Source organism: Dryobates pubescens, chromosome Z (assembly GCF_014839835.1).
Source record: "Dryobates pubescens isolate bDryPub1 chromosome Z, bDryPub1.pri, whole genome shotgun sequence".
Classification (NCBI taxonomy): domain Eukaryota; kingdom Metazoa; phylum Chordata; class Aves; order Piciformes; family Picidae; genus Dryobates; species Dryobates pubescens.
The window spans coordinates 39,671,656-39,689,802 of record NC_071657.1 but is presented as its reverse complement, the minus strand read 5'-3'; the positions used below and the strand labels follow the sequence as shown (position 1 = coordinate 39,689,802).

Sequence of the window (18,147 nt, the reverse complement as noted above, 5' to 3'; positions counted from 1 at the left end):
GCCCCAGAAAGCCTCAATGGCTAATACACAGCAGCAGCACCCCCCATTTGGGTGGAACTAACTGTAAGCAATTAATTTATTGCCTCCTTGGTTTAATGGCCCTAAGCCTAGCACCCCACACACACCACTTTGCACAGGGGAATTCTCTCTTTCCCTGTTATTCCTCTCAGTTTGCCTAAGGTTGTAAAAATTGTTATAATTACCTAAACACTGTACATTCCCACTGTAAATATATATTCCAACCATACACTGAACCTATTTAGCAGTTTTGGGCACTTTTTCACATTAATAACAGGTTATTAATATATTATTTGCCATATTGTTAATTATAAATTCATAAATAACAACTACTCCCTGAACTTTTTCTGAAGATTTCAGAGCTATTCCAGCAATGAGACTTGAACACACAGTGGTCTGTTTTTAGGGGAATGTCAAGACTGGAAACTGAGATTGCTTTAAATGGCAAAACGGTGAAAACAAGTCACATTCTTCACACTGGTAAACATTCCTGCATGTTTTAACATACCACCCTATAACTCAAAAACAGCAATATGGTCTTTCCCCTCATGTTAGCAGCAGAAATTTTATTTGCATAGTGATGTTCCTGGCAAGTTTTAGGAGTAGATGAACATGCTAACAAATCAGAATGATGCATGGAAGGTATCTGGTCTGTGATCCATATGGAAATCTAAGTATGCCTTTTTAAGGCTCTAATTAAAGGAGGAAAGTAGAATCACAGAATGGTTTGGGTTGGAAGCGACCTTAAAAATCGTCTAGTTCCAAACCCTCTGCCATGCGCAGGGACACCTTCCACTACAACAGGTTGCTCAAGGCTCCATCCAACCTTGCTTGGAGCACTTCCACGCTTGAAGCCTCCATAGCTTCCCTGGGCAACGTGTTCCAGTGTCTCATCATCCTCACCGTAACTAATTTCTTCCTAGTATCCAGTCTAAATGTCCCCTCTTCCTTCTTAAAGCCATTCCCTCTCATACTATCACTACAAGCCCTTGTAAAAGGTCCCTCTCCAGCTTTCTTGTAAACTCTCTTCTGGCACTGGACTCAACAACCCCATGACACTAGCAACAGTTGTGCAAACACAGAATTATAACCCACTCCCTAGGGTTCAAAAAGGAATCTTGCCTCTCCCTAGAATTTTAATCTGTGTATATGTAAGGGCCAAGAATTAAGGAAACATGATGCTCACAATTGTTACTGCTTCTGAAAAGGGCTACTGTTTTGTTTCTGGTATGCAAGACAAGCTTCTCTCTCCAAAATCAAAAGCTCTAATGAAAAAAAAAACACCCAACAAAAACCCCCACAAGCAGCACCAAAAACCCCACCAAAAAACCCCCACTGTGACTGTTTGAGGCTGTGCCTTTAAGGAAGGGGCACACTGGCTAAATGTTTATAAAATATTTTGGTATTCTAAACGAATTTCATTGGCTAATTAAGGGGGGAGGTGATAGACCCAGGGGAGCTGGGACTTTCAGTCTTCCTTTATCCGCTCTCCCTTTCGGCTGGACTTCTTCTGGGCTTCTGGCCAACTAATAGATAAGAGATACTAACTCCTGTACAAGGCCTCTCTCTCTTTTTTCTCCCCTGCTAACCACCCTTGTCTCTTTTTCTACCCCTTTGGGGGGAGAAGGGAGGTAGGGGGGTGAAGGGGGAACAGAGGGAAGCCCCCTCTGTTGGGGGTCTTGTTTCTGGTTGAGTTCATTTGCTGTATATTTCTGTATATATTGTAAAATACCTGTATTTATGGTGTTACGTATAATCTGCTTCCTTGTAAAATATAGTCTCCTTTCTCCGACTGGGTTTTAGCTGCGGTTTCTTTCTCAGTGGGGGAGGGAAAGCGGAGCCTTTCCTTTCAACCCACCACACCCACAAATTATGGGTTCATACCTACAACTGTTTACAATTAAAGTTACAAAGGTGTATCAACTGCCTGTTACAAATGAGAAGAATTCTTCCATGGATAGGAACTGCAGCATAAGGCACCTTGAATTAGTAAGAAGTCTAGCAGAAAAATATAGCAAATAAGGTAAGAATTCTCATTTTGCAGAATAAATACCTAAACAAAAGCAGAAGTTTTAACTGATGTTAAAAGCTTTTCACTGTGTAAATAGTTGGCATTATCAATATTGCCAGAGATCTAGTATAAACAAAATATTATTGCAGCAAAGTAATTAGCATACAGCACAAAACTGTGCAAGTGTATACTTGTGTTACTGACAGCTGGATGGAAAAGAATGAAGTATGACAGAATAACCAGCACAGCTGTGAGCACACAAACCATTATTTTCAGTTAAATAATGTTCTAACACACCCAATCTCCCTTCAGATATCTCCACACTCCCAAAAGCAGAAAAACATCTACTCATTAGCTAATTTTGCAGTCTCTTCTTTAAAAGCCAGCATTGAAATTCACATCAATCTGTTCCCACGTGGCTTTGCTTCATAAAACCAAATAAGTTCAATTAATTCAACTACCTAGTGCAAAACAAAGATCCATGAAATAGAACAGTAATGCAACATCAAGTCAACTACCTAGTGCAAAACAAAGATCCATGAAATAGAACAGTAATGCAGCATCAAGTCAGAAAAAAAATTACCTTAGAATCAAAAAAGTCCAACAATAAAAAGCAGATAATTGTTTTCTAGATTACTAGAGTATTATCTCCTCAGTCAAAGGGACTTTGCCAATGAAACAAAACAAGACTGATCCAAAATCTTGCATGCTGCTTTCAATACCTAATACTTTATCCAGTAAAGCCTGGTTACTTAAAATATTTAGGTATGGTAGAGTATCTGTGCCCATGTGGATACAGACCTCAGAAATCATAGAAGCTGGTCAAGTGCACAGCAGCATCATAAGAGAGAAATGGACAAGACAAACAGAGCTATGTTGAAGCTGCAGGGCTGCAGACCAAGGATTTATCAGGCACACACAGGTACATCTGCTGTAAGGAAGTTCCCTTCTATGCTGATGCTGCTGTGTCATATCAGGCCCCTTCACAGAGCAGTGTATATCTGCCCTAAGTGTGTGTACGCCCTAGTACTTTCTTAGGTTAGTTTATATCAATAAAAGCAGAAACAACTGAGCTTCTGCTGCTTTGTGTTCTCTCTCATGCCTGAACTGAATCTCCAATGGAGATTGTAACACCTGCAAGTGAGGCTGGCTCTCATTCCCTCTTCTGTTCCTACTAGCCTGTGACATGTATTGTAGTTTTCTGGCTTTAACACTTACTAGGATAAACCAAGAGACAAACATTTGAATAAAGGCAGCTAGGAGAAAGAAGAAAAAAAAAATTATTGTAGCAACTACAAAACACTAATTCTTCCACTGCAGTTTGGATTCCGTGAGAAAGTCTCTCTTAACATAAAAGAAAATACTTTTCTGAATTGTGGACTTACAAGTAGGAAGGAGACAGCCTATCTAATGAGATGACATACTCCAGCGTGAGGAGTAATTAAGTGTGGTGAGGAATATGCACAAAAAGGAAGAGAAATTTTAGTTTGTCCAGAATGTCTGCTTCTCAAGTTGGCTGAAGAGCTTTGGAAAGGTAGTCAAGGATGTAACAGCAGAGAAGGTACTCTCAATTAACCCTGACGGTATCAATGACAACCCAATGGAAGTTTGCCAAGGTAAAGAATGACTGTGACAGAAACTGCTGTGTCCTTTGCTAGATGCACACAAACAATTAAGTTTTTGGTTTGGTTAAAGCATAAATAGTTTAATAATGCATGTGCCCAGAGGCAGGATTCTCAGCACCACATTCAAAGTTAAATGCTAAGGATGTTAAATGGTGAAGAACCTGAGACTGTCTTAGGTGCCACACAACACTAAGTATTCCTCATGTTAATGCATGTTTTGTCATTTCAGTGAACTGTTTAAGCATAGTTAGGATTCAAAATACACTTAAGGAACAAAAACAACTAAAGGGTCACTAAAGAATATTGTGAAAAAAGCTTCTATTTTAACGTTGATTAAATATTAACTGGAAAACAAGCACTGAAGTAATTGGTTCTCACTAGCTGAATTATGTACTCAGTACATTCCCCACTTATCTTTCACTCTTCAACTCAATGAACAGATTTACCTAGGTAATCCAACAAAAACACATTTGCATAAAGACAAAGTTCTCCACAAAACCAAGATTTGCTTACATTAGTGCAGAGCTTAAATAAAAATCTGACAGTATCACTTGCTCTGTCCATAAAGATGACATGCATGAAATCAACTAAATATGAATCCTTATTCCATCAGCCTAGTCCAAAACAAAGGAACTGATCTTTTTTCATGATGATCCTGGGGCTTAACACATTGATGATATTCTATCAATCCATCACAGCCCATGGAAGTGTTGTGTCCCTCCATTCACTGGAAATTGCCTATGGCTTGCTTATCTAATTTGGAAATTACAATATTCCCACCTATAAAGAGCTATAAATCAAAACCAAGTCAAACAACTTCATTCACAAGCTACTCAATTCTACTAAGTACCCACATGTGACTGTCTATAATACAAGTAAGATGTGTTCCTTGAGTAGTATTCAGTAGTTCCACAAGACATGCACTCAAGAATGTCCACAGCAGTCTCATTCTTGACAGAGACTCAAAGACCACCATAAAGTAAAAAGTCATGCCAGATAAGGTTTGAAGCAATTTAAAGGATTCCAACAGTTCCTATGTCACACTAAGACATAAATGAATTTGCTATGTGGCTCTGTGTGGGACTGAAGAGCCTCAAGTTCCATCTCAATCGTATTTTCCCATTTCAAAAAAGAATTCTAACTGAAGTGTCAAGCATATAGTTCAGCCATGGAAAACTAACTAGCAATTCATAAGTAGCAGAGTAAACTCTCATAGAGGCAGGACTTATTTTGGGCAGTCACCTTAATCTACACAAGCAGCTGTAGAGAAGTGCATGTGAACTGAACTGCATCTTTTCAGACAGCAAGCATTCACTGCTGCCAGATGAGTTCTCCAGATAGAGTTGGGTGCAGAGTTTTATTCACTGACCACTACATTTATTATGGAATCAAAGCAAAAAACACAAAGCAAAAAGCCACAACTTATGTAAGAGAAATTAAATTAAGGTGCAGACACAGCATAAGCCATTCCATACTAAAAAGTCAATTTTACACAGTTCTAATCCACCACTAGAAAGGCAAAATGGCACAAGGTAAAATAATTTTAAAAAGTAATTAAACTTTCAGTAGCCTTTACAGAAGGATACACTTGCAAGAGTCAGGAAAAGAAACTTACTGAAACATAACTGACTGATGGGACCACAACAATCCAGAACGTCATACAGAGACAATAGCACAAGTAAGTGCAGAAGCACTTTGGAAGCTTGTAGTGTGCAATCAAAATAAAGTACCAGAGTAAGATCTAATACAGGAATACAGGCAGAAAGGAAGAAAGGTAATTTCTTTGCTGCAAGAGTTAAGTCTAAGCAAAAGTAGCAGATTCTAAGACAAGGAATTAAGTACTTTCAAATCTATAAATAGTAGAGCTGCCAAAAGCAAGGAACCTACAGAAAATTTCCATGTTATACCACACAGTAAATTAAATGTAACAATATACCACAGAAGGAACAGAAATAGGACTGAAGAGAACAGCAGAGGAAGAGTTCCAGGGAAGGGAGCAGCTACAAAGAACAGAGGCCTGCAAGGCAGCATATGCCAAAGACATAAAATGTTTAGAAGCTGTAGCTCATCATATTACTTGACACATGGAATTCCTACAGTTCTGGTAAGTCTCTGGTTTTCATCATGCAACAGTTCATTCCTCTTTGTACACCTGCCTGTATTTTCTTGAGGTGATGTAGTTTTCTCAGGGTGAAGTTTGATGCTACTGTGCCAATGGCTTCTGTAGAAAGCCTCTGGAAAAACCAATGTTGCATAATTTTTGCAATCTTTAAAAAACATAGGACCCGGCCTTCCTGAGTTATGCATAGGAAGTTTAAACAGACTGAGTGTAAGAGCAGAGAACTAAAAATGTGGCCAGACAGATGCAAGACTTACAGATGTAACTCACCTGAACATCACAAAGATTTTAGAGCAGCATTACATAAAAATTACACTCAGTGACAGAAAAGCATGTTTCTTTTACAAAATTAAAGGGCCACAAATCCTACAATAAGGGGCATCCAGTATTTCTTAGAAGGCTCCAGTTCAGTCATGGTATTGAGTAGTGACTCACCTGCTCTTTCTAGAATTAAGAAAAATTTTTACACTGCATAATTTTTTTAAATGAGTTTAAAATCATATAGATTGATTCATATTGATCATATAGAGGTATCACAAACATCATGGCTGAGAATGCAATTCTGATTAGAAAGAAAATAATTACACACGTAGATTAAAACAGGAGAGTATTCCTCCATGAAATGCAGGGCAATGGAGACAAAGTGCAGATCCTCTCACTTTGCTTTGAGGGAACAGTATTCCACCTGAAGACTAAACTATACAGAAGAGCTCATACACTATTTTCCTGCAGTCGTACTTCTCACTTCCATTCCCTTTTATTTGTACCTTTCACCACTGAATTTTTTTTCCCCTCCTCTCTTATTCTTGGAGACCCTGTCTACTAGTTCAATTAGTTCACTTGGAACATGATAGTCCCATTCCATACCTTTCCACCCTGCTCCAGTCCCCACCTGCTCATCTTTTGCAAGTTTTCAGTATCTAAAATACAGCAGGAAAAGTAGTACTATGGATAGGCTTTTGCCCTCAGTATTCCCATTTCTAGTATTTGATTACTTAAGTTCTGTATTAATATTATTCAAAATCCCAGGTCTAGCTACCAGCTATTAGAGCTCATACTTGGAAAAGTATGCTGAATTTGGCAATTCCTGGAGTAACCTCTTGACCCTTCATTTAGAACTCTTATCAGCACAATTTAAAATTTTAGTTTTATTTTTTACTCACTTGGCCACAGACTGGATAACTTTAGAAGATGTATCCTTAATATTAGTGAAAAATCGCTCTGTTCCACCCCTCAGAATATCAAAGAACCCTCCATAAGTCTGGTCACATTCCGCAACGGTCAGGCCTAGAGTAGTTGAATAAAAACAATTGTACTTAAAGTCATATCCAAGAACGGGCTCCATACTAATTCAAGTTGCCTACAAAGCTGGAACTGAATGCACATAAAGGCTGCACCTTGCTGTAAGCTTCATAGTTCTGAAGTTCTCCTTAACTATGAACTATGTACAAAGAATAGTACTTCCTGCAGTCAGGAGGCACTAGCAAACTACTTAACGCATCATTTCGCTGACTGCCTGCACTTAAGAGAAAACAAGGAAAATAATTCTGAAATTAATGCATTTATTTCATGCTGCCAGTACAGCAAAATACTATCCTTTTTTGTGTGTCAGTGTCTTAAAGTGCAGCCTTCTGCTAGCAAATCTACTTAAGCGCCCTCAGCAGAGATATTGTAATGCAGGGCTCCAAGGCAGCTGGCATACCCAGGTCACCTTTTAAACACAACATCCTTTTTAATATGATTGCATACAACAAATAGTACTCATTCTTGCACAAAACAGGTGGACAGGCAGCCTTTTGATTACAATCCTATTAGGAAGCTAGATTTTTTTTTTCCACAGAAGTTGATATACAGATAACATTACTGCAGTAAGTATTACCCAAATTTAAAAGTGTCCTGAAACATGATTAACCATTTTCTCATTGGTAATTCATCATTAGTATCAATCAAGAAATAAAGCAGGAAGGGAAACTGAATACAGCATGAAATATTCCCTTGGTATCTTCTACATGAATTGGAATGTTCCGTATTCACATATGACATATGATAAGATGGGTGCAAAAATTCCCTTTTAATAAGAAATTAGATGCAAATAAGCCTATCAAGTTTCCCATTTTCTTTACTATATTAAGCACAAGTATTTTCAAATTAATGAACTCTAGAACATCTAGCATGCCAGCTTTTAACTGTGTCATTTTGGAGATGAGCTTTTCTTGACTCAATTTAGTACTGCTAGTCAAACTGCTCTTTTTGCTGAGACAGAACCACAACTCTTCCTCCTCACCCTTCATTTCCCATGGTGCAGCCATCTCCTGAAGTCCTCCCTACAAAAGTCTCTTGTAATTAGCCTGGCTCAAGATTGGACAGCAAATAAGTTTAGGCTGCTGCTTTTCCCCTTTGAGGCAGTCAGTCATGAAGTCTCTCATGTCAGATGCACTTCAAGCTATCACAAGAGGTCAAAAGACCTTTTGAAGGGTGAAAAAGGAGGAGGGAGAGGTAGACCCCAGATGCTCATGGGAAGTATTTCCTCCTTATACAGGCTTGTCACAGGCTAAAATAAATACATGTTAGGTCAGTGACTCCTTAGCATTAATAAACTACTAGGATCCAAAGTCAAAATCCCTGCAACTTCTTCCGCATTTCTGTATTGAACAGCCTCAAGTCCTTTTAGCACAGCTGTAACAAAAGCTGCAGATCAGCTGGTATCTAAGTTGCAAAATGACTGATATTAAGTTGGTCTCCCGCAAAAGCAAAGGCAATTGTGAGTTTCTCATGCCAAAGATACAATATTGCCCACAAACTCAGCATACATACTGATTCAGTAACTTCTGTCACAAAAATAGTAAGGTTCCAGTTAAAACATAGCACTTGAAAAAAATTTTTTAACAGTTTAGGTTTAGACACCTCTTAAATTGTCCTCTTTAAACAAGACATTTTCAAATATCAATGCTGCAATGAATCAGAAAATTCTGGGTTTAGAATCAGACATTTTTATTAATCTATCACAACCTTAAGACTAATTTTGCTACAGCTTTTTTTCTTTACAATGTTACTACTTATTGTGTTTACCACTTTCATCAACTTTCAGTTTACTTATTACAGCTCTCCTTCCTCTACAGCGTAATAATGCATTTTAGTTCAAACTATTTTACCTAGGAAATTGAATTTTATCTTTCTTAGCAGTGACCTTGAGAAACTCACATTTGCACTTATCCACATACAATAAAACTGTGAAAAGTAAAACAAGGTTAGGAAAAATTATAGAAATGCAAAATAGCTAGTATTTGTGGACAATGTCTAAAGATCCCAAATAATTTGTTTTCATTTCATATAGAAGACATGCATGTGCAATTGGCTTTACTCTAAGACAATGTCTCTTTCTGAGCTTACCTGCATTGTACATATTGTTGAGCTGTCCTGCAGGCTTGGAGCTCTGTGAAATGGAGGTCACGGATGTCCGAGGCTGAGCATTGTTCCCATAGCCACCATTTTGTTCCAGGAGCTGAGGAGATTTAATACTCATTAGGTGTTTTTTCTTGCTAATTTAGTCAACTCATTATGCTTTGCAAAGTATCTTTATTTGCTCAGAACAAGCAAGTTCAACCACAGGAGAAAGACAGGAAGCTGATACACTAATCGATTCATGTGCAATGCTGTGCAAATTAAACATCAAACTGCAGACAAAAAAGTGGGATTCAAGTTAGTGTACTAAGAATAACCCAAGCTTTCAAAAAGCAGCAAGAACTACAACTAGTTTCCTACAACATCATAGAATCTCTGTGACTCAAAAGACGTATTTTCAAAAATCCTACAAGTGAGACAGATGAATCAAAACATCACATTTTCAAAAGACTGGGGAACAGGGCGCCTGCTCTGACATCTGTTACTGAATCTCACACTCCCTAATTAAGGGGGAGAAAGGAGACCTAATGTGGTGGTTTTAGCTGTCTGGTCTCACGAGAAGTCCCTGTGAGATGCTTTTACCTCTGTGATGGGGGATTTAGGATTCACATTCCTAGCTGCTGCAATCTCCTGCAGCTGACTCACAAGCTCAGTGATTGACAATCTCTCCTCTGGGTTCACCTTCAACATGGAGCCTGAAAATAAAAAAAGAAACTCATAGGATCTGATAGCAACTCTTCAGAGGTTGTCTCCCAGCAGATATTAATGAGTTTGTCTCTGAACTTCAGTGCAATAAGCAATCAACCACATGAACCAACTTGAACAACTGCAAAGGCCATATCCAGATACTACCGGAACAGGTATCCATGAAAGAAACCATTTAGGGTTAAGAATATTCCAAAGAACATACTTTAGGATCAATCAATGAATAACTTCAGAGCTAACTGTAGAGTTAGATATTTGTTTCTGGCACCATAATTAAAGATTTCTGTAATCTATTTGAAATGTAAAGAAAACAGAATTTCTAGAGTAAATTCAAAGAAACCAAATCAAAACACTAGTCATGACTATGGACCAATTCAGATCATATGCAAGACAAGCAACAGAATTAAAAACCCAGCAGCTATATTTAAAATATCCAAGCTTTTTGATAGTGGATTAGAATTTTCAGCAAAACAAGAAGTTGTTGTAGTTAACCTTCTGCAGCACCACGTCAGGCACACTTAACTAACAGTAATACAGCACCATCAATATTAAGACTCATACATAAAGACACCAAATAAAGTAACACTGTAACTTACGAATGAGGTCATGAAACACCGAATAGCGAGTGTCATTCTGAGGGATCACGTATTTCCCATTCACTATGCGCAGCTTAGCTCCATCTTCAAATGGATGTTGCCTAAAGCACAGCAAGTACAGGATACAGCCCAGAGCCTAAAGAGAGATGAAGGCAGAAATATTTCATAGAATGACAGAATCATTTAGATTGGAAAAAAAACCTAAAAATTGATTCAAACCATTAACCTAACACTACCAAGTCCACCAGTAAACCACATCATCAAGTACCACATTTGTAAGTTTTTTAAAAAAAATCTCCAAAGACAGCAGCTCTAACAGCTCTGCCAAGCAGACTGCTTCAATGCTTGGCAACCCCTTCAGCGAAGCAATTTTTCATAATCCCCAATATAAACTCCACCTTGTGCAACTTGAGGCCATTTCTTCTCATCCTATTGCTTGCTATTTGGGAATAGACCAACTCTCACCTTGCTACAATCCCCTTTCAGGTAGCTGTAGACAGCAATAAGATCTCCCCTCAGCCTTTTTTTTTCCAGGCTAAACAACTCCAGCTCCCTCAGCCACTTCTCAGGGGACTTGTCCACTAGGCCCTTCACCAGCTTCATTGCCCATCTTTGAACATGCTCCCACACCTCAGTATCTTTGTGGTAGTGAGGGGCCCAAAACTGAACACAATGTTCAAGCCGCAGCCCCATCACTGTTGTATATGGGGGAAAAAAAATCACTTCCCTAGTCCTGCTGGCCTTTCTGGTACAGTCCAGAAAGCTGCTGGTAATGTGAGCACACTAGTGACTCATGTTCAACCAGCTGGTGACCATCTCCAGGCCCTTTTCTGCCAGGCAGCTTTCCAGCCACTCCTCCCTAAATCTGCAGCATTACCCACAACTGTTCTGGCCCAAGTGCCAGGACCCAATACTTAGCATTATTGAAACTCATACAACTGGCCTCAGCCTGCTTAGACCACTGTGGAGCCTTCTTACCCTCAAACAGATCAATAATCCCACTCAACTTGCTGTCATCTGAAAACCATCTGAGAATGCACTCAGTCCCCTCATCCACGTAACTGACAAAAGTGTCAAAAAGAACAGGCCCCAACATTGAGCCCTGGGGAACGCCGCTTGCAAACAGCTACCAAGTAGATTTAACTCCATTCACCACACCTGTTTGGCCCCAGCCATCCACCCGATGTTTCACTCAGCAAACAGTACACAGATGTCACAGCAGGTAGAGCATTAGCAATGGGTGACACCAGCAGCTCAGGATGGTTGTAAGAAGGGCTGGGCCAGCCTGACGAACAACAGCATGAGGGGAGAACACAGAGCTAGGGGCTACCAATGGCAATGAAGGGTAGCTCTTTTGTACTACAGTTGGACTTCTGGACAGAGAAACAACTAAACCACAACACACTCTTGCGCTCTTCTCCACCGTTCTGCTAGTGAGCTGCCAGCAGTGTACAGGACAGGTAACACCAAGCCCCATCCCAGGGTACTCTTACAGTGATCTGGAAGTTTCCCAAAGCCATGGGCAAAGAGAGCTCTGTGCCCCTTTTCACTGGGTACTCTGGTACAGAGCTCCTGGGATTAGCCCTAGTGACGTGGCCATGTCAGTGGATAAAACACTGGCAGCTGCCAGCGTTTTTGGCTGAGGATAGGTGTCTCCTGGTCCTCAGGGAGGCATGGGGTGAATAACATTGGTCTGAGGCTTGGAAAGCTCACTCCAGGGAGGCAGAGGCTGCCTGTGGCAAAAGGGTGGCTGCCTCAGCTGTGGTTCTCCTGTCTTTGACAGCTGCAGCCCCAGACAGGAATATGAACAGCTCACAGCACATTTCTGTCACCACTCAAAGGAGCACTGGAATGTAAGGCAAAGATATTGACACAAGGATAAAGAAACCTTATCATATACCTTCACACCTTATCTCATATGCTGTGATGGTCCTAGAGGAAGCTGGAAGGTTCTCACAGCCACGGACAAAAGGAGCTCTGCAGCACCCACCTTTGCATAAAAACTTATCACAGAATGGTAACATTTATAAATGCAAATTTACTGATTCATGAAGCCATTGGCTGGGTCTTCTTGTTTGTGCTGTCTTTCTTTCAGGTAATGATATTTCAAGCCAAATTTTAGACTCTTAAATTGATTAAGCATCCTAAATACTGCTTGCAAATCACACGTTTCAATATTCAGCTGCTGACTCATGCAACAATGTATTTGCAATGCTTCAGAGATCAGCTTCACATTCCTTCAGAAAAAAAAACTAGCTTTGATGCTTCTCTGAGGACACAGCACTTAGTAAAACATGTTTGGCACATCAATTAGAGCTAGAAGCAGCAATACTGCTACTAAATGGATTTAAAGGATTCTCTTAGTCCTGTCTTTTTTAGAATCATAAAATCATAGAATGGTTTAAGTTGGAAGGGACCTTAAAGATCAACTAGCCAAAAACCCCCAAACAATTTCAATGGAGAAAAATTCTTCTGGCAAGATAAAGCCTGCCACTTTAGTGGAATTCAGCTGAATTTTACTTCAGGAAATCAATTTTAAAAACCCACAAACATTAAAGGTATTTGCATTTAATGTTTGTTTTCTAAAGATCTCTAGACTTAGGTAGGAAAATACAGAAAGCAGCTGGTGAAGCCTAAGAAGATCTGACCTTACAATCAATATCTAATCACATTCCCATTTTGGAGTCTGTGGTCGGTAACTAATGTTTCACATATACTATTTTTCTAAGTAAGAGATTTCTATATCCTTTATGCTTTTAAATTCACACAATGACAATCACACAGACTGCAACATGAGCATAAGTCACCCTGCTAGCTCTCATTGGAAAACTTGGTTCTCCTGGACACAAAGTACAAGATCAGATATAGTTCCTGAGACAGCATCATATTTTGTTGCCAAATACTTTGCATGTTTTCACTGAATCCAGAGTTTAAAGGGAGAAACACAGAACAACATGTCCCATCAAAGGCATGGTAAATAGAAGACACTGCTCTCTACAACTACCTGAAAGGAGGTTATAGGGTGAGGGGCTCAGACTTTACTCTCCAGTATCAAGTGATAGAACAAGAGCAAATGGCCTCAAATTGTACTAAGGGAGGTTTAGGTGGGGTATTAGGAAAAAAATTAATTACTGAAAGGGTGGTCAGGCATTGGCATAGGCTGCTCAGGGAGGTGATGGAGTCACGGTCCCTGGACATCCTAAAAAAGACCATGCAAACATGGCACTTCAGGGCAGGATTTAATGGCCATGGCCAGCAATTGGATCACAAATCTTTACCAACCAGAACAATTCTGTGATTCTATGATCTACCAGAGACAGCAGGAGACAATTACCATGTTAAGACTAATGAATACAGAACTCTTCTAAACAAAAAATAAATTGTATGTGCCTTTTTAATGAGGATTGTGGTAAATGTATTTCTAGATTGGTGCCAACTAGATATAACCTTGTCCCACACTGCTAATATTTAACCCCTGTGAAGCAACCAAATGGTCAGAAAAATTTTTTTCTTGGCATTTCTTCACACGCCAGAATAAAACTGCCAAAAGATGCAGAAGCTGAGTAAGTTTCTGCCATATCTTGTAAATAATTTAAGAAACTGAAGTTCTGAGATTCCAGATACAAACTTCTGAAGCACCATATTATGCTTTCTCTATTTGTCTTCTGACTCTCAGATAACTGCTGAACAGTTTTAATCCTGACTGTGGAAAAGGTTCAATAAACTAAGACCCTAAGCACAAAGATCTCTAAGGTCTTTACTATGAGGGTGGTGGAACAGGTTGCTCAGGGAGATGGTGGAGACCCCATCTGTGAAGACATTCAAGGTCAGGCTTGATGTGGCTCTGGACAACATGACCCAGTTGGGGGTGTCCCTGCTTGCTGCTGGGGGGTTGGACTAGACTACTTCTGGAAGTTCCTTCCAATGCAGTGCATTCCATGATTCTATGAAGTCATCAAGCAGCAACTCTGCACTATTACAGTATTACATAACTCAAAAATGTACAACTCAGGATTTACCTTCAAAATATGGCTACAGATTTTAGCAAATGTTAAAAAGTTTCTTAATCTTTCTATACAAAGCATGAATAATCTCCGTATTGTTCTCTGTATTTCACTTAGATGCAATATCTAGACATAACCATTTTTAATTCAGCAATAGGCTGTCCAAGGATTACATGCATGGCAAAATATGAAAGGCAAGAATTTGAATCCAAGGACCATAAATTGAGTCACTTTATGACAGTGACCAAGTAGGCAAAATTTTACTCAATGTCAAAGTAGTTCAGCATTGCCTCTCACACTAGAAGTCAAGCTAGACCAGGGAGAAAACCTGAAATATTACATCTCCTTTGTTTAATATTTATATACAAAGCTCATACAATTTACATTTATTTTTAAGACAGCCTGTTCATAGAATCAATAAGGTTGGAATCAATAAGGAATCAATAAGATCATCAAGTCCAACCTGTCACCACAGACCTCATGACTACTAAATCATGGCATCCAGTGCCATGTCCAATTCCCTCCTGAACACCTCCAGGGATGGTGACTCCACCACCTCCCTGGGCAGCACATTCCAATGGCTAATGACTCTCTCAGTGAAGAACTTTCTCCTCACCTCCAGCCTAAAATTCCCCTGGTGCAGCTTGAGACTGTGTCCTCTACTTCTGGTACTGGTTGCCTGGAAGAAGAGACCAACCCCCTCCTGGCTACAACCACCTTCCAGGTAGTTGTAGAGAGCAATAAGGTCTTCCTGAGCCTCCTCTTCTAAAGGCTAAACAATCCCAGCTCCCTCAGCCTCTCCTCATAGGGCTTGTGCTTGAGGCCTCTCCCCAGCCTCGTTGCCCTTCTCTGGACACATTCAAGTGTCTCGATGTCCTCCTTAAATTGAGGGGCCCAGAACTGGACACAGTACTCAAGGTGTGGCCTAACCAGTGCTGAGTACAGGGGCACAATGACTTCCTGCTGGCCACATTGTTCCTGATCCAGGCCAGGATGCCATTTGCCTTTTTGGCCACCTGGGTACACTGTTGGCTCATGTTCAGCCAGCTGTCAATCAGTACTCTCAGGTCCCTTTCTTTCTGGCTGCTCTCCAGCCACTCCAACCCCAGCCTGTAGCACACTGCATGGGGTTGTTGTAGCCAGATTGCAGCACCCAGCACTTGACCTTGTTGAATGTCATCAAGTTGGACTCCGCCCATCTGTCCAGCCTGTCAAGGTCCCTCTGCAGAGCCCTTCGCCCTCTAACAGATCAACACCTGCTCCCAGCTTGGTGTTGTCTGCAAATTTGCTGATGACTGACTCAATCCCCTCATCCAGATCATCAATGAAGATATTGAACAGGATGGGGCCCAGAACTGATCCCTGGGGGATACCACTAGTGAGTGCTTGGCTTGGCCAGCTCATCTGCCAGCTCTCTCAGCACCCTAGGATGGATCCCATCCAGTCCCTTGGACTTGTGAGTGTCCAAGTGGCTCAGCAAGTTCCGAACTAATTCCTCATGGATTTCAGGGGCACTACACTGCTCCCTGACCCCATCACTCAGTTCCGGATGCCAGTTATCCTGAAGTCCTCCTGCCTTAATGTTGAAAATTGAGGCAAAGATGATATTGAGAATCTCAGCCTTTTCCTTATCTTTAGTTACAGCATTACCCTCCCGGTCCAATAAAGAGTGGAGGTTCTTCTAGCATTAATATATTTATAAAAATGCTTTTTATTATCTCTCACAGAAGTGGCCTTATACAAGACAGTTTAGTTTAGTATTCTATTTAATCAACAAATTGGCATGGCTACAAAAATCAGTTTCACTATGACATAGAAATAGAAAAATTTCTTACCCAGATGTCCTGTTTTTCAGCAATTGGAAAATTTGAATACAAGTCAATCATTTCTGGTGTCCTGTACATTGGTGTTGTATTCCTTGTGATCTGCAGGAAACAATGTCTTGAAACAGAAACTTGAATAATAAGATTTAACAGCATTCAAACAAGGAAAGAGCTCTCCATGTAGAATGGATAGCATTCTCAATTTGAAAATTAATTTCAGAAATATTTTTCCAGGCAAAACCCATCAACTGGATCTTGCAATAGTGACTACAGCTTTGACATAAGACCAAATAAAGACAGTAGTACTCAAATAATATTGCGATATTCAAGAGTCCTTCAAAACTGCAAAGCTCATACAGCAAAATGTCTGTTTTAATGAGGCAAAACCAGACACAAATAAAGAAAATAAACAATAAACCAAGAGGTGATTTCATGCTCCAGTAAGTATTTCACTCTTAATGACGGTATGGACACATCCAATGAGTTAAGCTCTGTTCAAAGATCCCATGTTTTTGGGCAGATTATCCAAGACAGTAACACAACATCATCTTTTCTTCTCCAAAACCAGCAGACTGCTCTTCAGGGATGCTGGATTCCAGAACACGGAGAGTTTACAGAGACTCATGATATCCAAAGTGGCACAGACAGATTGTAAGTGTGATTGTATTTCCCTATACTTAAGTCTGAGCCCAGCTGATACATTATTAGTTTGGATTTACAAGCATTACTCTCAACTCTAAACTTAGGAACAAATATACTTTGCAAAAACACTGTGTCCTTAACACACTACTCCGAGGCACTCCAATACTGCCTATTCAAGTTCTACTGAGCAGACTTAGCACTTCTTTATATATCATTCCACTGAGGAAAACAGATGAGTAAGTGGGAGTCACTTTGTCATAACTGATTTTTGACTCCCCTTAAAGAATTAGAAGAACCTCTAGTAAACACTTCCATCACCTTAGATTGCAGAACAGATGCTGCTCAAGTTGAAGCAGTATTGCTACATGCAGCAACAGAACAGAAGCTATCATTGTAACTGTACACAGTGCTTGAACTCTGGCATCACAAACACCACATCAAAGCTGTACAAGTAACATTGCAATGGAAAAAATCTTTGGTTGTCTCAGATGTCCCATGAATCAGTATCAAATTAATAATAACAGTTAAATGAATACACTGTTGACATTAATAGTGTTAGTCTCACCTCTTCTTCGACCAGTGCTCTCTTCTGTGCAGACCAGCTGTAGTCAGGATAGTAAGCTACAGTTGTAGCACTACCGAAGTCACAAAGTTTAATTGTCCCCTGGTTACTAATAAGCAAGTTTTCCACCTTCAAAAAGTTAGAATAAAAAAAAGTCTGTTTTTTGTACACTAACACACATGCTTTTAAACATCAACCCACTAGTACATATATGTAAAAAATACTCAGTTTGTCCCAGTACATTGTTTACAGAAGCACAAAGGCTACAGACAGTGCTGTAGATGTACACGGTGACTACACAGCCGATTTTAAAAAGGAGCACCAAAACCATTCTGTTCAAGAAACATTCAAGAGAACAGGAAATAAACCAAAGGAAAGCGCAAAAAGTAACTTCATTAGTGCCAAAGAACAGGCCAGTTTTCCCAGAGGACCACTTGTAGAAACAGTATCTTAGAATTCAAATGTTTTCATGCATAAAACTGAACACTGTTATATTAACTGCAGTGGAGTGGAGGCTAAGACTGCTGTAGACACAAACCAGGAAAGTATTAGCAGAGGAGGAGGCTGCTGGGGGATACCCAGAGGCAGTTGTGACATTGTGCAGACAGAAATCAGCTATTTGATGACTTAGCTGCCTGAG

At 39.9% G+C, this 18,147-nt stretch overlaps 1 protein-coding gene across 1 annotated transcript in view; it reads right to left on the bottom strand.

Moving 5' to 3' along the window:
* GAK (cyclin G associated kinase) overlaps positions 1-18,147 on the bottom strand; it is a 72,297-nt gene that overhangs the window by 37,866 nt on the left and 16,284 nt on the right. Inside the window, exons 6-11 of the mRNA XM_054178290.1 lie at positions 17,511-17,636; positions 16,316-16,405; positions 10,477-10,612; positions 9,758-9,870; positions 9,164-9,275; positions 6,937-7,060 (exon numbers count right to left, since the gene is read on the bottom strand). Coding sequence (XP_054034265.1) covers positions 6,937-7,060; positions 9,164-9,275; positions 9,758-9,870; positions 10,477-10,612; positions 16,316-16,405; positions 17,511-17,636 — 701 coding nt within the window. The remainder of the gene's footprint in view (positions 1-6,936; positions 7,061-9,163; positions 9,276-9,757; positions 9,871-10,476; positions 10,613-16,315; positions 16,406-17,510; positions 17,637-18,147) is intronic.